This window comes from Pagrus pagrus, assembly GCF_965226575.1.
Source record: "Pagrus pagrus genome assembly, chromosome: 2".
Taxonomy (NCBI): domain Eukaryota; kingdom Metazoa; phylum Chordata; class Actinopteri; order Spariformes; family Sparidae; genus Pagrus; species Pagrus pagrus.
In genome coordinates, this window is record NC_140186.1 from 12860088 (window position 1) to 12883151 (window position 23064).

The 23064-nt window shown below is 40.0% G+C and overlaps 1 protein-coding gene across 1 annotated transcript in view; it reads left to right on the forward strand.

Moving 5' to 3' along the window:
- Positions 1-23064, forward strand: part of tbck (TBC1 domain containing kinase) — a 47948-nt gene that overhangs the window by 6822 nt on the left and 18062 nt on the right. The window contains exons 15-23 of the mRNA XM_084377495.1: positions 46-144; positions 1776-1838; positions 1929-2055; positions 2284-2334; positions 2430-2513; positions 4335-4420; positions 6414-6450; positions 11158-11319; positions 20765-20937. Of these exons, the coding sequence (XP_084233621.1) occupies positions 46-144; positions 1776-1838; positions 1929-2055; positions 2284-2334; positions 2430-2513; positions 4335-4420; positions 6414-6450; positions 11158-11319; positions 20765-20937 (882 nt within the window). The remainder of the gene's footprint in view (positions 1-45; positions 145-1775; positions 1839-1928; positions 2056-2283; positions 2335-2429; positions 2514-4334; positions 4421-6413; positions 6451-11157; positions 11320-20764; positions 20938-23064) is intronic.

Here is a 23064-nt window from a genome sequence, read left to right on the forward strand (position 1 = left end):
TTGAATAAAAATTGATAACACGATGATTTAATGTTTTGTCGTCAGGCCTATCCTTACAAGAAGAATCTGGTGTGGAAAGAGGCCAGAGTGGATATTCCTCCCCTTGTTCGAGGCCTGGCCTGGGCAGCACTGCTGGGCATTGAGGTACAAGAGAAATTGTAGTCCTTTATTAACCCATTAATGATAAACGACTAAATATGGTATGTTAAGGAAAACCCTCACTGAAATGTTTCTGTTTGAGCTCAGAAGTGTCAAGACATTTGACCATGCCAAAATGATTGATTTCACATATTCATCATGCCCTGATTGGTAGAAAAAGTTGATTTTCTTTTAAGAAACAAAAAAATCACAAAAATAAGTTTAACATTAATCTGACATGCTACAAATCAGACTGACCATGTGGATCAAAACTCCTATTATTGAAACTAAAGTTCTGAATCCACCAGTAGCAACCATTTGATATAATAACTCTGTAGTTTTTGATAAAAAGCCATTATTATTGAATTATTTTTATTATTTATTGTTGTTTTTTATGGATAGTAATCATCCTTATTAAATGGTCAATGTATAGTTAGTTACACTTTAGTCAATACTTTGTTTGCTCTTAACACATAATTAAATGTTTTATTTATAAAGTAATTGTAAAGGTTTATAAACATCAGTTAAACAATGGTCATCCAAATAATGTTTATAGATGAACTACACAGTATTCATTAACCATTTACAAAGTATTATAAACTAGTATCAGTATCAAAAAAGAAGAAAAATCAGGTTCAACTTAACAGTAAACAATTGCTTAATAAAGCATTTTATTGTTCGTTAAGAATGGAATTATTATTAACTTAGGTTTAATACATTTACCATTTATTAATGATGGTTATTACAAAGTGTTACCCATTTCTGCATCATACTATATTTAGTCATTAGTCACATGAGGTTACTCATTTTATAATTAAAAAAAAAAACACATGGAAATATAGATTCCTATGATCCCTTGTGACTAACGACTGAAAAAAGGATGTTAAGAATAACTGATGCTGTAGCCTCATACTTTGTAAAGGAAATTATAAAATTCTACTGTGGACATTAAAAGGTGCAGTTTGGTAACACTATATAATAACCATTATAATAAATGGAAATATGATCGTAAATTACACTTAAGTAAATGGTTATTTAACTGTTAACAAACAATGAAATGCTTTACAAACCATTCATTAAGCATCTGTTTATTGTCAAGTTGCAACTGATGTTTATAATACTTTGTAAATAGTAGTTCATCTATAAACATTATTGGATACCCATTATAAAGTTGCAACCCATGTTTTATAAGCCGTTACAATTGCTTAATAAATGGTTTTTCGTTGTTTTTTAACAGTCAAATAACTATACGGTGACTAATGTTTAATTTACTATAAATTGACTATTTATTAATGTACAGTTATTATCAAGTGTCTTTTTATTCGAGTAGAAAGTCAACAGATGCAAAGCATTTTTTTGTATTTAAAACCAAACAGAACAAAACAAATATTCAAACAAAGAGCCCAAAAGAGTGTCTGCACTGTAGCAGAGAACCAGGGGTTACAATATAACTGATCTTTGACTTGAAATCTCGTCTATATGGGTTGATCAACCTAATCCAACCTTTCCAACATTAGCAAACATGCCTGTAATGCGTCTCAAAGCAAAAGTCAGTTTCTCCATTACAAAAATGTCAAAAGGTGCAGTTTTAGCATTCTGTCGGACACTTATCTTTCTTTTTTCTTTTTATTGCACAGGGAGATATTCAAGCCAAATATGAGAGCATTGACAAGGACACGCCCATACCAACAGACAGACAGGTAACATATTTGTCTAAGACTAGACAGCAGTAAAATGTCAGGTCGATTTTTACAAGTTTTTCTAGGGTTCCTCTCTGTGCACGTTTACAGATCGAGGTGGACATCCCACGCTGCCATCAGTACGATGAGCTGCTGTCGTCTCCTCAGGGCCACATCAAGTTCAGGCGTGTGTTGAAAGCCTGGGTGGTCTCCCACCCTGACCTGGTCTACTGGCAGGGTTAGTCTCTCCGCCCTGTCAATTACTTCAACTGTCTCACTCTCGTGTCATTTTCCTTTTTTGGTTCTCAGTTTAATCTCTCTCCTTCATTTGCACTTTTCCTTATTGTACTAAACATGATCGAACACTAGATGGTGATCATGTCACATCTTGATTTCTACTTCCTCAGTTGCAGGTAAAGTAAACTTGTATTGACAACTGTTTTGATTTTTTTTTTCTTCTTTTCAGGTTTGGATTCACTTTGTGCCCCATTCCTGTACTTGAATTTCAATAACGAAGGTGAGAATTTTGTTTCTATTCCCTAGTTGACTGTTTTATTTCTACCTTTTTCTTCTTTGTGGCTTCCTTTCATACTTGTGTCGAACTCTTCACAGCCCTGGCATACGCCTGCATGTCTGCCTTCATCCCCAAATACTTGTACAACTTTTTCCTGAAGGACAACTCTCACGTCATTCAAGGTGAGACATACTAGAATAAGCACTTGTTGTGTGTGCTTGGCACAGCAATAAAGTATTGTGATCTCTTAGCTTAATTTTTTGTTTATCCTGATTGTCATACAAATAAAACACTCGTTTTTCTTTGCCGTGATACACTCCAGCCATCCAGTGTTTTTGAGCTTATGTATTCTTCTGCCACTGCAAGTTAAGTAATAAGTATTAAACACGGTCAGAGCATCCGTCTAAGTTCAAAAACAAATTATCATCGTCTGGCGCAGAGCATCAGGCCGTCAGCTCAATGTTGATTAAATTTTGCCTCCATGTTGTTCCAAAGCTGTGAAAACTAATTTCAGTCTGTCTTAATGGAGTTTGCAGCTGAGCCACATCATTTAGAGATAGGGAAACAAATGAAACCACAAAAGCCTGCAGAGAAATGTCACAAGCAATTCTTATGTGACTGATAATCAGCTTCACCATATACCTCTTGAACTCTGTGGGGAATGCGGCTATTACCCTTTCTTTTCCACTGCGAGATACCCCGGAGAGTGCGCTAATGTTTATCTGTCTGGTCCGAACTCCTTTTATGACTTACAGTTTGAGGAATGGTGTTAGCACAGCATTACACTCAGGAGGAAACCTATGGGCTGAAAGATGAAACCAACGCCTGAAAGCTGCAATTCTTTGAATAACCACTTGGGGTTGGCTCCAAAATGAGTGAATCCCCCATAGACCCTCTCTTACAGCAGAAATAAAGATGTTTACAGCCTGGTACAAATAACACTTTTGATCTCTATCGCTAATTTCCCTGTTCATGACAACTGTAAGGGGACTGAGTGACACTCAGTAGAGCGCATACCTCCACCAAGCCCCAACACTCCCCTTTAATTCAATCAGGCCTCACCTAATATCAAACTCGATAGCCCTGTGTCACTCTAAATTTTAAACCCCCCTTAACTGCTTTGCCGTAATTTAATCTTACCAGATCTCGGATCCGCATTCAATTATACGCTCTTCTACATACCAGTCAACTTTTTTTCGTCAAGGTCAACGCATTATTCCCTCAGAATTTTTTTTTTAAAGAAGTCAAAAAATGCCCTATCTAGCAATTGGCAAGTGATAAAAAATAATCCTGGATCAGTTCCTTTAATTGAATCCGCACCAAAAGTTAATGGGGGCAACTGGGCCGAGACCCATCCTCCATTTAAATTTCATGGAAATCCGTTTGGTGGTTTTTGTGTAATCCTGCTGACAAACCAGCAAATCTACACAGGTAAAATAACAACCATTTTGGCAGAAGTAAAAATAAGTCATCAAGAAAATTTTGAAATTACCTTTTGCAGCCTGACCTTTCTCCAGCTCCAACTCTGTGAAATTAGGTCTGGCTATGCGAGACAGGCTTTCAGCAACCAGGCTTCCTTCAGCCCGTCTCAACTCTACCCACGCTCCACTTTTTTGCCCTATTTTGGATTAACTTGGAGTTAAGTGGTGTCAGACACTGCCACATGGCGATGGCTGGAGCCACCACACTTACCTTCACAGTGGCTCTACAGAAACCTTTGAGTGGCGTCATGGAGTCGGTCCCTGTTTTGTACTGTCTATATTTACACAGCGTATTTTTCCATGAACAGAATACACAACATATCTGAAATATGAGATCTCATTGCTTGCTGACTGATTTACTAAATCCAGTCATTAGCTAAGTTTGTGTGTGTTTACATATTGTGCAATCCTTACCTCTTGCTGTTGACTGTAAAGTCTTGTTTGGTCGAGCACGCTGTCTTCTTTTAAGCTACACAATACATTGTCTATAAACCTTTTTGCCCTTTTGCCTGTTTTTTCCAGAGTACTTGACTGTCTTCTCCCAAATGATTGCCTTCCATGACCCAGAGCTAAGCAACCATCTAAATGAGATTGGCTTCATCCCAGATGTAAGTTACCAAGAGTGCGAGTGCCCTGACACATTGACGTAGACAGCAGTAGTTGTATTACGACATTGTCTTCTATTGCAGGTTTACCATTAGTAGGACGTCAAAGATATTAATAATACATGATTCCACTTTCTGGCTCTACGCCAGGGGCAAAGAAACTGACCATCAATAGATCACAGTGTATATCTTTTCATTGTCATTGACATTTTTTTGCTCCACATCCTCCTTTCCAGAATTTGTGGCGAGGGTCAAGTTCTCCCAATAGTCCGCTGGCGATGATTTATACAGCGACTAATGTCTGCTAGGCACACTTAATGATTGTCCTCTGCCAGGCTTACCTTATTTCTCTTACTCTGTGCCATCTCCTCCTGCCCTTCGCTTCCCTCTTTCCAGCTCTGCTCAGACAGTGACAAGGTTAAAGTCTCTACCGTCTCTCTGGGGTTTCAGTTACTGCGCTGATGAATGTGTGTCACCTGTAGACCAGCCTCTGGGACATTACCCGATGAAAAGTGGGGTCTTTATCATAGAGGAGTCAAGCCTCCTTCTCCTTGCAGTATCTGATGCTGCAGCTTCGCTGCTGCTTACTGATCGTCTGTCATAATTTAAATGTGCGTAGGGGAAAAAGAGAACGCGAGGAAAGATACTTCTTGCACGAATATTGCCTGTAACTGTTGTGCTGTTTGTGTTTTTAAACAAAGGTTTACCTCGAACAGATGTCCCTTTGAGATTCTTTCAGTATCTTGCCCATTGTGGCTCTTCAAAGAAAAAGCAATGCTCCTACGATGCTGACTTGACATGTACTGCATGTACAGTGCTACCAGCATTGACTTGCCTTTCAAAGGGGACTTAGTATGCCTGTTTTCATTGTTAGGCCAGGATAACATTGGAGCAAGCTTTGTTGATACAGCTTTCATACTTGATGTCAGTCCCAGTGATTAGACTTTACAGGCCATAAATCCCCTTTTTTTTCACTGTGAACTTCAGAGAACACTCTCAACTGTTGTTTCACTGAGGTAATAAAACTATCGGCCCTAAAAGACCAAATGTCACTCCAGTATGAAATGGATTTGATTCTCCCGTATAGGCAAACCATGGCTAGCTTAATGCAGTTTGTCTTTCATAAAAAGACAAATCTTGTGCAAGAATGCAGAACCCACAAGCCGTGTTTGAAAATGTGGCGTCCAAGGACTCAGTTCCAGAAATGCCTGAAGCCATCGGCAGAGAGTCAGATTGCATGTGGCCAGTGGTTTGATTTAGACCATTCTCAATTTGGCCACATCTCCCCTCCTGGGTTTGCCATTTACACCTACACTAATCCAATCTGGCTGGACTCGCAGTCCTGCCGCCGAGCTGCTGAAATTGAGGCCGAGACTGGGAGTGCAGTGGCTCTCTCTCTCTCAAGCTCATCACTCCTGGGCGCAGAAGAGGTCTGCTGAACAGTCACCAGCTCCCCCGCAATTAGCCATCAATTAACTTGCTGAGATAAGCTCCAGTGTTCCTGCACTCGCTGCTCCAGAACCCTTTCACTGCTGAACATTACAGAGCCCCAGCGACGGTAGCCAGCGTTTGGCAGGTGTTATAACAGGTGGTAAATGGTGTGTATGTGCGTGTGAGTATGTGAGAGTGTGTGCGGGGGCGCTAATTTCAATTTTATGCATTTCCTCCTGGGAAAGTGTTGAGGGGAGAGAGTGAAGTTGGAGAGAAAAAAAGGTTGGATGACAAGATTGGTGTAATGAGATTCATTGTTAGCTTTCTCCCCATTGACTAATAACCAAACTCAGCAGTTTGCTCTTTTATTGCCGTTTCTGTTTCTCAGGGGGCGTAGAAATGTGCAGCCATGTGTGCTGCTCTTCTTAAAGAAAAAAGTGCCTCCAGTGGGAAAGCAGTTCATTCATTTCATTTAAGCTCTCAGCAATTTGTTGCTGAATATTAAACGAATGCTATTATCTCATAAATGTGCTAATATCTTATGTCTCTTTTTTTTTTGTCACAGCTGTATGCTATTCCGTGGTTCCTGACTATGTTTACACGTGAGTAGCTTTTCTCTCTACACGGTGTGGATATGATGTAATACTGTGCATAATCCAAAACTTTCAGAGGGTATTTTGAGTCTGCTTCAATTAGAGTATCTGTGAAAGAGAGAAAAGGTCAGTGGCCTCGGTATGGACACGTTCTGGAGCTTTTCCGTGCTTTTCTTTTGTCTGAGTGACCTTTATTCCAGCTGCTAATTAATTCCAGTCCCAAAGAGAAAGGACTTGACCGCTCAGCTTGTCAGAAGCACCTCTTTTTTTTTTTATGTCCATTTTGTATTTTATCTGAATACATTTAAAAATCCCACCGTTGAGCTGATGAGACAAGGTTTCTCCTTCAAGCCTTCGCTTAGCTTTCATCTACATCTTGTAGTCTACATCAGTGGATGGAGCTCTGTTGCCATTGATGATCTATAATAAGATTCACGACAACGGACACAAATGACAAATTCATGTCTCAGGTTCAGTTGATTGACTGAGCTGACAAAGTTTAAAATCTTTAGATATCAGTGTCGAAAAGTAACTAATAACATTAAATGAAGTACTGTTCATACATATAATCCTGAGGTACTTTCCTTTTATCAAATGATTTCCATTTTGTGTCACTTGATACATCAACTCTCACTATATGAAGAATTATCGCACTTTTTCGTCCACCACAAGATGTAGTTACTTTTCAGAGATGTTACATGTCAAACTTATGATCATCTATTAATGTATGATGCATTGTTGTAGATTAAACCATCCAAAAGTACTGGACACAAAGGTCCCTCCAACTTTTACATGTTATTGCAACACTTGTAAAGATCTAATAATAAAACTAGCCCTTGACAGCCCTGTGTCACTCAAAATTTTAAACTACCTGTGACTGATTAACCATAATTTAAGATCACCAGATCTGTATGAGCCAGCCATTAGGACAGCAAAACAGTGCAGATGAAATCACAATCTCCGTTGTGTTGTGAAAGAATAATAGGCTGAGAAAAAGAGAAACAAAATACCCATTATCTCAGCTGCACATTGGTGGTAGCTGAAGGTTACTGTCTCTGTTTGGTACCGTATCGCAGATGATAAAAGAATACCTTCTATGGAAACATATTCAAATCGGCTAGATGTTGTTTTCTATTCGGATCCACATTAAATTGTACTCACTCATAGATACCAGCTACCTAAATATGTCTGGGTTTTTAATGTAAGATACAAAAAGTGCTCTAACTGGCCTGTCCTGGATTTGTCCCTTTATCTGGATCCACACCAAAAGTGCATGAGGTCTATTCTAGACCCATCCTCCATCCAAGTTTTGTGGAAATCATTTAGTAATTTTGTGTAATCCCACTGACAAAAAAACAACAAACAAACGGACATGGGTGAAAACACAACTTCCGTTCTTATGCATTTTGTAATGTTGGTACCAATCGTCCATACTGTAATTCTTTAATGCAGGCTAGTTGTAATGGAGTTTTTCAGTGTGGTGCAATCACGTAAGCAAATTATCTAAAAACGTCTTCAACTGCTGTTTAAAGCATTTTTAATCAAATTAAGAAAGGTAATTCCTATGTAATGTGATGCACCTGTGATTTTTGTCAGGCTGAGCGGGTGTGTGACACAGTATTGAGAGATTTTCCCCAAATCCTAAATGTCAGCCAGAAACGAATGGTGGACATTATAGTGTAGTTTCTAAAAGGCAAAGGTATTTAGTATGCAGACACATGTCTGTACCAAGTGTCACGTCTCTGTGACTTAACAGTGGCAGAGCTGAGCTCAAGACTTTACAGGCTTATTATAGCGCTCCCTGTGGGCCGGTCTGCACCATTTTCTGCATCTAAGTAATGACTCACCAACACTATTAATGCAGAGAATTAGAAAGATGTTTTATTAAAAACAGTATATAAGTCTGGTTGGGATGGTTGTTATTACACAGCTATTTGAGCAATATTGATTTCATTGTTATGACTTTACAGTCAGCTGAAATTACAGGAGTAATGTATTCGAACCTGCAGGCCATTAAAGATTTTTGAGGCAATAGTAAAAAGGAAAAAATACATTATGTGTAGATCCATTGGCAGGAAGTGGCAGACAAAATCAATTCCAGACGCTCAGTTTCAGGATAGTAAAAATAAAAAGGCTTTGATAAATATGGATTTAATACAATATAAAAATGCATCTTATGCAACACTTATTGGCAAGTTTGTCTTCCTCAGGAACACCTCGAGGAGGCCGTGATGTATATTTATAACTTTTTATACCAATATTTATTTAAGACTTCTTTGTTTTTATCACCCTAAGTGCCCTAAATTGGATTTGCATACCACATCCTACCCATGAATCTTTGCCTTCTTAATCTAAGTTCAAGAGCAACTGTGGATGCTAAAGCTTTTTTAAAAAAATGACTAAAGAATATTAGTGGACCTCATGATGACTGTTTTCAGAGCTATTCACAGTGAGAAGATTGTGTTCATACATACAGGACTAGAGTTGTACACAATAAGCAAATAGCAACACTATAATATAATATAATATATTAGTATCTGCTGTGTGTTGTGAAGCTTGTAATGTTCAACTTCTGTTCAGACTGATCAAGTTGTATTGTGAGAGTGTTGATTCAATTAGGAAGTCTATGTTGTTAAAGCAACATTATGCGAACTTTGATTCATTTTTTGGGATATTTGTTTTGTAAAAAGAAAATTCAAATTCTCTGATTTGAGCCTCTTAAATTTTGATATTTTCTACATTCTTTACTCATTTATGACTGAATATCTTTGGTTTGTGGACAAAGGACATTTGGGGGTGTCAACTTGGGCTTTAGGAAACAGTGATTAACATTTTTTTAAACCATTTCCTGACACTTTATAGACCAAACAACTAAGAAAATAATCAACTGATTGTTAATTGCAGCCCTATTGCTATATGCATGTAAAGGGAACAAAGCAAAGTTAAGTTAAAGATCTGCATCAGTTAAGGTGTAACAACACGGCCAAATGATTTAAATGGCTGCAGTTGTTATATGTTGTAGGGCCTGGGTGCCGAAGTTGGCCCACCAAATGCTTCCGTTTGGCCCGCCAGCTGGTGAAAAAATTAAAACAATTATAGTCAAAAATTGTTTAATGGTGATATTTTTTAGCAAGTTAAAAATGCTCTTTAAATATGTAGGATCTGTTACACGTTGCACAGGACGTCAGTCAATCAAGGGAACTTCAGATCCTTGCTGAGATCATTAACTATTTGACTGACTAATTCTGACACCTATGAGTCATACGGTTTGAGAAAATAAAAGTCTCAAAAAGAGTTTCTTGTACCCCTACAGAGACATGGTACAGATTACAGCAATGATTGCAGGTTTTGCTCGCTTAATAGTAGAAATGTAAATATGTTTATTGACTCCAATTAGCATTTCAGTCATTTCACCTTCTGTGCTGCAGCAGAGGTACATAAAAGGTTTATTTTGGCTGGCTCTCAGCAGCATACGGTTTGTTTGTTGATGGCAGCATTACACTTTTATCTTTCCACAGAGCGCTGTTTGGAGCTTTAAAATGTGAGGCCGTTAGCAGGGGTCACAGAATATTGTTACAAATTAAATTATATGCCATTAACCTCAGTGTCTTCTAGGTACAGCTCCATCGTACAGTACAACTGTTTGAATAACTTTTGGCCTTTTGGATAGTTGCATTAGGACCTGGCTACTCTGCAGACAGGACCTGTGATTTACATTAATTGTAGCTGAATTAATTTAGGGCTTTGCAGTGGGATGTTTTATTCTTTGGCTAAACACACACACGCACACACACACACACACACACACACACACACACACGCAGGCCACCTCGGGGACGAAGACTGTGAGGTGTGACCCTTTTACCCCTTATCCTCCCCCTGAGGCAGTGTGTGAGTCCAGTATTCAGGAGATGTGCCCCTCTGACTGCTAATGCCCCCCCATCCAATATGAGACAAGGTTGGAGGGTCATCTTCCATTCTCACACACCCACACACACACACACACACACACACACACAGACACGCGCACGCACACACACTGCCTGTCACTCACATGCACCAGTCTGCTCAGCTGACTGCTAATGTGGCGCGGACCCTCCGAGGTATTTTCTCCTCAGCCTCACTACAGTCACACTCTGCCCACACACGTCTACTGCCTTTCATCCCCCTTAACAAACCCCGAGATGATAGAAACAGGTGGACTGTATTGGTTCTCCTGCATAAATCTCAACAGGAAGGAAGCATTAAATTTTCGAATACTGCGCGTAATATGTGTAAAATACTAACTGCAGTGGGACACATCGTCAGGATGTGGTTTTATTTGGCTTGAAAGAACCTGTGCAGGTTCCCTGCTCTAAAGCTTCTTAGCCCCCTGATGTTCCTCCTGTCATTTTTCCACAACAACACCCACCTAGAAACATTTTCCCAGCTGCCTCCCCCTCATCAAACTATGCCTCCAGGCAAACCTCGCCAATGCACATTGTTGCTTAGTGAGCTTCCCATTTTAAAGCCATAGAGCCATGTTAAGTAAATGCTCTATACACATGCAAATCATACTCATTATATCCTAACTGAGTCCACATTTCGCACTGTGTGCATGTTGCAAGCCATTGTCCTGCTCGCAGGAGCCCATTGTGCATCCCTCGAGGGATTTGTCTTTTCAGGCATTCAGTCATTTTGTAAAATCTCTCCTTTGTTGTATTTATTTCTGTACAGATGTGTTCCCACTGCACAAGATCTTCCACCTGTGGGACACACTGCTGCTGGGTAACTCCTCGTTCCCCTTCTGTATCGGCGTGGCCATATTGCAGCAGCTCAGGGACCGTCTCCTGGCTAATGGCTTCAATGAGTGCATCCTGCTCTTCTCTGACCTGCCAGGTAGGAGCATGAGCTGGTGTTTACATCTTTGTCCATTTATCCCAAATGTTATTTGATTATAACAAGAAGCTAACAGCATCTTTCATGATTTAAAGCAAAATTATGTATGTAAAGTTAAGTTTCTGGCCACTGTCGTAAATATGAATCCAAGCTTTCTGTAACAATTTGTCAGACGTTAGGTGCTAACTACAAACAAAACTCATTACATCATAACAGTGTCGTGTTGAAGACTTGTATCTTGGAGTAAACGTGTGTAACACTGATCCTACCCTCTTACTGAAGTTACATAGTGCAGAGTGGCTGAGGCAGAGACACCACTCACCCTGTTACAAGACACTGTACCATCAAATTTATTTCGAAGCTGTTACTTTAACATAAAAAAAAAAGTTACAAGATGCTGCTTAAATTGTCTGTGTGCATGAAGCTGTAGCACCTCTACATTTGTAAACAAGTGAAAACCTGACTCGAAGGTTGTCCATCTGTATCAGCAACTGGCGTTTTGCAGGAGGCTGTTTTTCATTCCTCCGAGTACTAATGTGTGCTGATGTGTTTGAGTTAATGATATCCTCAAAGCCGACAGCTCTGCGCTCCTACACAGACATACTCCCTCCTTGATGTGCTCTAGGCTTGCCCCACTCTGCTCTGCATCTGTCGAACAGTCAACCCGCCGCACCCTGGGAATTGTTTGCCGCAGCGATCACAACCTTTGTGGTTTTCCAGCATTCCCATCATTTATCATTTTTCCTTCAGAGCTCTAACTCCATCTTCAGTCTGTGTGGACTGTTTAGCCACTCGACGATATGAGCCAGAGAGATGAAGTGGCACTACGAGCCACAAATGCAGGATTACGCATGCAAGGAAAGGAGATAGTTGTAAATAAATAAAGTCAAGGGTTAGCTTGGGGATGTGAGGCTAGTAGGCTGCCTGAAGCACAATAAAATAGATACTGAGATTTGTCTTAAAAACCGACGCCACACAGGCTGAAGGAGGTATGTGGTATGAAATGGCACTGGCAGGAAAAAGCGGGGTGAGAAAATCCGTGTAGAAGCATCACACGTGATACACCTGCATGTGTTTTACTTTTTCAATACGGATAATGACACGCATTGTAAATCACAGCTCTTTAAACTCTCAATACACCATTACAAGTGACATGTCACACCGCAGTGCAAAAATGAGGTGTTGGAGGTGGGCGTATGGGTGGCAAATATTGAAATATAGTCTTTAAACTATGCGATATGGTTGTTAATCCCTACAGGCCTCAGTGCATTACAGGCAAAAGGATTCATTCTGCCTCCTCTTTTTCGAAAAAGACACAGGAGGAGGGCCGACAAATCAAGGGGGAATTCAGTGGCTTGATTCTAATCACACCAGCTTGATGGGAATGCATACTTATTAGCTTTGCTCTGATGATTGAATGTGTTTTGTTGAGGTCTTTTAACAGACTGACTCCCAGTGCAAAGTTTGTAATGCGCTATAGGAAGACAGTGACACTTTGCCCGAGGGACTTTGATGGTTTTGTCGGCTGCATATGCCACCCGGAGTGAAGATTCCTAACAGTGTCTCTTAATGCGTGCCCTCTTTACTGCTCCTTTTCAGATGCACAAAGCGATTACTTCAGCAAAGCATCGGTGACATAAAATCCGAGTGCGGCATTCATAATGTATGTCTTCAGAATGTACCTCTCGCCTGGGGGATATCTCAAAGAATTTCACTTTAAAACTCTATTTCCAAACGCTGCTTAGCCCTCTTTTTTTCCTACTGAAAGGCAGAATGACATTGGGGTTTTTAAACTAACAGAGACAGGGACGATTTGTCCAAACGGGGCCGCTGGAGCACTCTGCAAACTAAGGCCAACAGCAGCCTCCCCTTCTGCCTCAATTCAGTGTTGCCATACTTCACTGTGTTTTACTGCCCAAGTCCAACAGATTCATGTGATGAGGCGGAAGGGAAGAGGAGAGCCAGTTCTCCTTATAAAGGTAAAATATGTTGGCCTAGAGCTGCAGTCAGCTTCTTTGGCATGTTTTCCTGAGAGTGGCTACTGCTGCCAGCTCGTTTCTGTATATCATTGCCAGCCTCATTATCGCAGCTTGTGTATACCTGGGTAGTTACAGTGTAGTATCTGGCACTTTCTCTAAACTATATTAGGATGAATTCTGGGCTGCAGCCTGACCTCGAACGGGACTTGTTTACTTTAGCTTCCAGCCAAGTTCTGGTTCACACTCAAGATTTTATATAACTTGTTACAGAGACTGACTGCTTAATCCAAATGAATATCACACAGTTAAGCACAGTACTTATCACCTTCACCAAACAACAGAGGAGGTCTAACTACTGTGGGCTTATTGGCCTGGAGTGCACACTGTTTGTTTTTGTTTTTTTTTAGAGAGTTGGTCTGTCCAGTGCCTGTTTCCCCACGATGGTCCAGATTATAAGATCCCAACAGCTAGTTGATGGATTTCCATGGGATATCTTAAATACATTTATAGTTCCCAGAGGATGAACCCTACTGACTTTAGTGAATCCCTGACTTTTCTACTGGCACCATCATCAGTCCAAATTTAGATAGTTTATGACCAAATTCTTGCAAAACGAGTGCCTTTTTCTGTCGACTCAGCTGTACTTTATGTTCAGTGCTAAATGACAAATGTCAGCATGGCAACATGCCATCGCAATACAATCAAATCTAATGCGTATATGCATAGGTGACTGACTCCTTTTCCATTGCCATTTTTTTTTCTGGTGTGTCATGTTTGTCGCAAATGTGCCGTTAAAAGGGAACAGTAGATAGCAACATGGAGATACAGTGTTAATTTACATATCTTGTACATCAAACTCTGCACCCACTGAATGATATTTGTGGATGGAAAAGTTCGAATGCACCAGTCCCCTTAACTTCGACATGCGTCATAGCATTGCACCAGAAAAGAGGTGAAAATTAGCCCATGTCCACCCAGGTGTCATGTTTCCGTCACTAGCCATAACCGCTACAGTCATTTTGACTCAGGAATGAATGCCGATTGTACCCTTTTCCCACTGAAGACAAAAACCAGATGTTAGTGGGTGTTAATGGTTTTGTGGCGAAGTGTGAATGGGGTATATAATATGGTGAACATGTTGCCCATTACATTTAAGAAACAGCAGCATGCTAGCATTGTCATGGTGAACATACTGTTAGCTCACAGTGCTACCAAGTGCAGCTTCACAGAGCTGCTAGGATGTCTGTAGACTCTCTATATCACCCTTCTTTACAGTTCAATGCTAAAAATCAATATATCATGCAGAGCATCTGATGCAATGCATAGAACCTTAAATTAAAAAAATGTTAAGCCTTGTTTAAAAACTAAGTTATATCATTTTCTAATAGATCTTGTCAGCCTCGGTTAGAAGCAATGCTTCTGAGGGTAGTCTGTATGTGCTCTGCCTTAAATACATTGATGTAGTAGACACACACACACACACACACACACACACGGACTTGAGTTATAGTAGATAACCTATGATTTGTGGTCCGCACCTGCTCCTTTCTGCCATCAGCCGTGCAGAATTGATGTCCTCATACAACTGAGGCTCACCTTCATTTGTTTCAGAGTAGACTCCACATGCTCCACGTGCTTGTAACCACAGGAACGGCATGTGGGAAGCCAGAAAAACATACCCTGTTGCTGGCTGGCCACCATAAAAGAAGAAAAATACACTCAATTTAGTTTATGCGGCATGCAAGGAAAAAGGAATCAAAGAGAAAAAGATTGTCTCTGAATCATGCTCAAAACATTCAGGACACAACTGATTGTAACGTGTTAACACTGTGCTTGCGTTAAAAACTAGCAGTTGCACTTTCAAACCGAGTCGTTCTGTTGGAGCGCATCTTTTCCCACTTTGCACCATGTGAGGTACACATCATCATTGACATTTCTGCTAATTTTAGCCTGTGCATGATGGAAGCCTCTTTTTTTTTTTTCTTTCTACTGGTGACGGCTGTGTCAGTGCTAAAAAGGATTATGCATTATACATTTTGACTTAATCTAAGGTTACCAGAAAGAGCTGAACTTTGAAAGACGCATAAGTAGGCGTGACATTTAGTTGCGAAATAAAAAAGAAAAGTCTGCTCTCTCTCTCTCTATTCCTGCCTGCAAACTGTCGGACTAAAAGTTAACAGTCAAGATAACGTTGCAGGACAGTGGCTCTTAAATGATTCAGACACACACACACACTCTCTTTCCCTCCTTCTAGGCAGTAAATGGGGCCAGTGACAATAATTCTCAGTGACAAGCCTATTACACATAGCACTGTGAAGTCTATAGTTGCCGATATTTCTTTGAAGAAGAGGGGTCCAGATTTAAAGGAAGCGATACAGACTATGAGGTCATGTTCATACGCTGATTCCCCAAACTGCCAATATGTCTGTTAAGATACGTGCACTGTAACTCAGCAAACTGCTCTTCACACAAATGTTACTAAAGTCATCCTGACTCCACAGGCGGTAACAAAAGACTGAAATATTGCTGAATTATTTACAGTTTTGTGAATGATATGACAGTCAGTATATCAGACTCTGATATAAAATTAAATGTATAACAGGTGAGACCTGTGCTGCAACATTTTGCCTTGAAGCCAGCAATACATCTCAGCTTGCCATTTGATAGCAATTAATCTCATTTTGTGATTCCCATTTGCTTAGTCTTGTAGCCCCGGGCAATCTATAACTTTCTCTTGTTTGGAGACTTCATTGATTCACAATGGACCAGAGAGGCTCTCCGGCTGACAGGAACCGTGTGTTTACTGATGATGCAGCGGCATTTGCCTTCACGGGACATTAGCATCTGTCTCAGTGAGCAGAGCTGGGCACAGAACTGATGAGCTCTAGTTATAAACGTTTACTTCTGAGAAAAACAACCACGAGCTGCTTGGAAGTGCTCGAGGCAGTGTTGCATACAGGGACACCTAGATAACACTAGCAGAAGGGGAGGTAGGACATTGATGTTGAAGGTTTAGTGTTGGGAGTGTTTGACAAATCGGGCATGGCGTATTTGCATTTACATTTAGGGATTTGGCTGATAGTCTGATGTGGAGCCTTAAAATGAGAGTACAAATGAAGTAAGATTAAATCCTATCACAAGCAACTTGGATAATATCCATTGGGTTCTGAAAATTATTGATCTGGCTTCAGTTAAGCAACATCTAAAAAATACTTGGACCTTAGGGGAGCAGAAGTTCTCATTTGAGATGACTGACTGAGGGTGTTATGACATTGAGAACTGTAAAATTAAATTAATAATGCTGTCTTGTAGTTCGTCTGAGTGGTTCCAGTGTGCAACCAACACATTTGGATGACTGACAGGCTGCTCTGTTTACAATTTCATGCGAGAAAACAAAAAACAAGCAGACAAAAATATCCTCACGAACGCAATAAACTACTTGGGCAAAGGGAACGTCTAAAATTGTATTTCAGAATTAGAATCAGCTTTTATTGACCAAGTATTTGTACACATATTTCAGTTTTTTTAATTGCTCTCTTACATAGGAATGCCATAACCGGACAACAGTGCTGGACAAATAAAGGGAAAGAATACACAGGACGTTTGTGTTCACAAGAATGTGAAAAAATAAATATATAAAGCATAAAACAGCATGCAGGTTTTATTTTCAAAGTGAGAGTGACAGTGCTTGATGATATGTTCATATGTACATACATATGTACGTATGTTAGAAATTAATTCTAAACTTTAAAAATGCAATCTGTAATGGAAGTAAGTGTATGTTTCGTACATGTACAATGTGTCCGATGGTTATTAACTCTGTATGACTGAATATACAGAATACATTTGTCCTAAACTGATTAAAAAAGAGACAGATTTATATCTCTTGTCGACAATAATGATTATTATAATATATTATTATATTATAATAACATTTTCTACTATTATAATAAAAAGACAATGCTTTGACAAAGTCACTGGTCCCCTCCATTGTTGCTGGTGCATCTGTGCAGCGTGCATCTTGATCATTTGGCCACATCATCAGGGATCAGGCATGCATAACTAAAATGTTTTTTTTTACCAGCCGCGACATCGTGGCTGTTATTGTTTTCACCTTGTCAGTCTGTGTGTATGTGTGTGTGTGTGTGTGCGTGTGACCGTCCGTGTGTGTCATTATGGCATTATGTGGTCCTGGAGTCACATTCTGTAGCAAGAACTACCGCTGAAGAAGAAACATTGCAGGTGTGTAGTTGAGGTCAAAATGAAGGCCGAGTTTGAAGGTTGCTGGAAGTAATAGGTTAGGAACTAGTATGGACATTATGGCTGGTGTCATCCCATCACGAGATGGTCTCTATTTGTCAGCACGAGTGTAATGGACTTGTTTCTTTTGTTGTTTAAAGCCACTATCATGGTTTATGTGCATATTCTTTAAATGCGGCCTGGTATAAGCATGCATGTTAGTACTTAGTATAATCCCAACAGGTTAGACACCTCTACAGCTCTCCTATAATCTGTGTTCATTAAAAAAAAACAAAAAAAGATCAAACATTAAGGAAGTAGGTCAGATTTGAGTGGTCAAAGGTCACTGTGACCTCACAAACACATCACTCAACAATTTTATATGATAAGTATGACAAAAATGTTTTACGCAAATGATGACGAAAATGAAGTGATGACATTTTCTATCAAAAAGGTCAAAGGTCAGTTTACTGTGACGTCTTAATATTCTGCAAACATGTTCTGGCCATTATTTGACACCATAACTCAGGAACAGCAACGTGACTGGTGCACAGAGTCATACAACCACAATGTGGTGGTTCTAGTTTGTACGATAATGTCATAGCTTTGAAACTAAATATGCACGTGGGAGAAGCTATCCTTTCTATCACGTGGTTAATATTGTAGCGGGGTGTATTTTATCCCAAACCACCTTTTGTTAAACTTAACCAATTATTTTTGTTGCCTTAACCCAACCAAACTGGGATAGAAAACAGAAAAATGGGGGATTAATAAGTGAACTTGGTGTAAAAAATAGTCAACAGTATAACAGTATGATCCAAACTCGGACATGAACCCCAGCCTCCTAGGTGAGAATTCTGTACTTACCCATCTAGTCACAATGACTTGCGCCTAATGTGGAGTTTGTCACTTTTTCACAAGTTAAAATGATTGTCCTGCAGCAAGACGAGGCACACAGCTATGACATCACAACAGTCAATTGTCAATTATGATGTTCTGGGAACGGCACCAACCCGTCGATATCGGATAATCCCAGTTCGGAATGAGATGTGGGATAAATGAAAGCTGCGGGCATTGATTGATGACTGAAAGAGCAGTGTTAAGTGGAGACTAATTATGGCAACTTAACATGGTTTTCCATGAATAACACATGCATCCTTTAAAGCCATGCTGAAAATAAAAACAAGCAATCATTGGAATACGCCTTCAACAGCATGCATAATCCACCAAGTATCATCAGTGTCATCACGGTTTACGATGAAAAAGGTATTCAACAAAGGGGGAGATGGGATTGTCAAGAGTACTGATGGCCAGCTTTGTAATCTAATCATGAGTAATTTTCATGGCGTGTTTGTTATATCAAAGGTTGAAACATTAAAATGCATCAGCTATTTATTTTGCTTCCATTATCTCTTCTTTCCATTATTGTCAGGTCGATCTTCCTCCGTACCACAATCCAATTCCACAAAGCCCTCGAGTTGCTCTTAACTAATCATACTATTCTACTATTTGTGGCAGCAAATCACAGCCCACAATCAGCGCCTATACATAATTACTAAAATGTAATTTTGTCTGACTAAGAAGAAAAATTGCTCCTTAACGGAATTGGCTGCCTTGGAATGCCCAGCTGAGCCCAGGGCTTGTTTAAACCGCTATCAATCTCCTCTTCCTCATTCCTGCCTCTTTTAGCAGGAGGAGTGATTGCATGCAACATTCGTCGCCCTAGGGAGGGAAAATGTGTTTCCCTGAACTGCCTGTGAGCCTGTCTGTGAGGAATCTCAGACCACCAGTGTGTTTCTCACTGGAATGAACCTTGTAACCGAGTCTGTGAGGTCCCAGCCCCTGAGAGCTGACAACCCCCTAACCTTGATGCCGCTGTGGGACGGATGGGGAGAAAGATACATCTTCTATATAATTTCGCTTGAGCCCCGGCCAGGTGCAGGTCAAACCAAGGAGCACTCATTAGCCAGACTTGGTTATTATCCACAAAAAAAAGGGGAGTGAAAGCGAGAGGCTGTCAGTGTGAAAGACTGTGAAGGAAAGAATTCCTAATATACCCAAATCCTCGGCTAATCCAGTGAGTCCCTGTTCCCTAATCCGCTCTATTCTCGACGCGAGAACCAGGAGAAGCATGGATACTGCTGGAGAGGCATTAAGGGAGAAGAGAAGAAATTTTACTTTGCACTATAAACCCATTTTGGGGCTGGAGCTCAGATGAGGGACAGCCGCTAAACGATGGGCAGTTATTATCTTAGAGAGCCACTGGCACTGCTGGATGACTACTTAAGATTATTAATGGCAGCAAAATGCCAAGGTCAAGCTGCTCACTTCTGCAACTCAACCTCCCACACTACATTTACATAATCTCTTATGAATTATGTGTGATTCAAGGGAGGGAATCACATTTTTTTTTTTTTAATTTGCATGCTTTACACTCAATGTTTTCATTCATTCATTTTCTCAGACAGACTTTGAATAATTTATTGAAGTAAACTGTTATCAGCCGTAATTGAAAATTGAGAGATTAGTAGAAAACCGTCCTTTTTTTTGCTTCTGTGTATTAAACTTGAATGGATTGCCATTGAATTGGTGCAGTCATTTTCCCCTCAGGATTAATTGTTATAATTTTGGTGATCCTCTGAGTTTTCATCTAGTGTCACCATCAGGTCAAAATGTTTATTTGTCCAACACTTTTTCATTTGTTCTTCACAAATTTGCTACAAAGGATTGAACTACCAACCTCAGCTGTCATTTGTGTTTCGTGCTACCTCGCAATTGTTAGCATGCTTCATTAAGATGGTGATTAATCAAACATTATACCTGCTAAGTGTTAGCATTGTCATTGTTAGCAAGTAAGCATGCTGACGTTAAGCAAAGCACCACTGTGTCAAAGTAAAACCCCACAGAACAGCTAGCATGGTTTGCATGGTTTCAGCTAGCTAGACTTGAGAGTGATTAACTAATGGAATACAAGTGAGTAGGAAAAAGACATAGACATGGAAAATGGAAAGTAACATAAACAGAAAATGAACAACCAAAAAACATATTTTTTTCAAATCAAGTCAAGTCAATTTTATTTGTGCATTATCATTTCCAAAACATGAATGAAGCAAGCAATACAGTATGATGGCTACTCTGTTGTTCACGACTTTGCTCATAGGCTCTCCAACTTCAACACCGACAAGTCTAAATTTAAAATGTTCCTCCTGTTCCTTTTTGTTGCACAGAAATTGACATTGAGCGCTGTGTTCGTGAATCTATCACCCTCTTCTGCTGGACTCCAAAGAGCGCGACATACCGACAGCATGCTCAGCCACCGAAGGCTGCTGGCGACAATGGCTTTGGGAAAACAGCAACGTACTACTCGTCTGACTACCAGGACATGCCCAAGACAGACCTGGTGAGGTTTACTCATCACACACACACTCACACATGTAAATGTTATGGAAAGTGCCATAAATGTATACCCTAAATAGTGACTCACTGCACGTTACCCTGACACCTGTTCTTTTCAGTAATCAACACCTCATTGTATAACAGCAGAGTGGCTCCAGCAGGCCGGTTAAGCTGTATTGATTTTTCATGTTAGAATGAGTTCCTCAGGAATCAAAAGTTACAGTTTAATGATCAACACACTATATGGCAACCCCTTTAATTCCCAAAGTGGCCAAATATTGATTTGTTTATTTCTCTTAACAAATACAAACAGCCACCCAATTCCAAACGTCTCAGCATAAATCAAGTAAAACTTTTTTTTTAATAAAGCACTTTTTAAAATACTGTTGCAGCGTACAGTAAAGCACTTTGCAATAAACAAAAATACATTAGCTTAAATTAGATTAATTTTGCAGAAGTTTGTAGGAGCAAGGGCAAGATGTCCGTCCCTCTGAGCACACACAAACAGATATATGTGGAGTTAAAGATAAGTTAGCCTATAAAGCAAACGTGTATGCAAACAAACCAACATGAAAAGTGTTGATTCATAGTTTTGAGAAGTGTTTATTGATGTGATGCTGTCTCTCACAAAGGCCTTTTGTCTTTGTTTAGTATTTGTGGCGCAGCCTTGTTTGCCTTTCACACCTGAATGCATCGTGTCCAGAGAGCGCACACACACTCTGTCAGCCCTATCTGCTGTGTGCCCAAGTGATTGCTGTAATCTTTCTCATTCAGCCGAAGCTGAATGAGAAATGGGTGGGTGGTGGCATTGATCCATGGGCGCATCTCTCTGAACCCCACCTCTTCCTCAGAAGACATTCAGACAGGAGTGCCTGGAAATGTCAGTGTTCATCACTGGACTGACCACAGACGCAGGCACACGCAGAACACATCAAACTAATTACACAGTTTGACTGCAGAGAGAAAAAAACAGAAAATAGAAGTTGGACGCCAATCTAGAAATTCTCGGCTCATTACTCAATATTACACACGTCGGCACAGATTAATCGTCTGACCTGAAGACGGACTCAGTGAAATAGTTTTTTACGCATTTGACTTTGTCAAAAGAGTAAAACTGAAGACTGGAGACGAAAAAATAAGGTTAATGGAAAGTCACATATGACAACGTGCAGTCTCGTACAAAATCCCTTTTCCAGATTGTCTGATGTAAAAAACATCTAATCAACATGAACTGTGAATTTTATTCCATTTAAAGGGACTCGTTTAAGGCTTCCACTATATTTTCTCCAGATTAGAGTGCGCCAGGTAAATAAACACTAAGACTATATTTTAGACAAACACTATATTGCACCTATAGTAGTTTTTTGATATATATGCGCTCTCTCTACCATCTTTCTCAGGGCAGCTGTCTTTGAAGGGGATGTCGTTGTTTCCAAAGAAACATCTCTCGAAGATTGAAGCTTCAAAGTCTCGTTGCTAAATCACTAATAATAAAGAAAAACTGTCACAGTACAGTTACGGTGCAGTAGGAGATATTAATCAGCAGTCCTAAACTTCTCCTAAAAGCCTTTTATTTAAAGGAATTCCAACACGAAAAAGTTCTTCTGTATGTTTCAAAACTTTTAGTGTCGGCACAGAGTTCAGCAACACAATACTCATTTTTACTGTAGACATGTGGAACAACAGCCGTTTTCTGTGGTTTGCCACAATGTCTTGACTCTCCAAAAATATTGTCAAACATGGGATAGCTTGTTCCGTACTAACGTTTTTTTATTTAGTACTATTTGCTGTATGTTTGTGTTGCGTGCTTCCCCATTGCCCGTCTCTCTGGTAACAGAGCAGGACGCTCTGTCAGCAGATTCTCAGCCCTCGTAGTGAGCAGACATCCATCTCACTGGACAGCTGCTGTCCACTCAGCTTGGTCTGAGTGACTGTACTGGAGAAAACAAGCTCTCCTTCTCCTTTCTCTGAGCCTCTTATGGCAAAACAAACACAAAAATGCTCTCGTGAAATTGCCTCTGTTTTTATGAATCTATGAAAATGATTTAGTTTGCGTCCAGTTGGTGGATCAAGTAAGGTGGTCTTCTTTCTCACGTAGCTTATTGATATTGTTCACATGCAGATTTGTGCA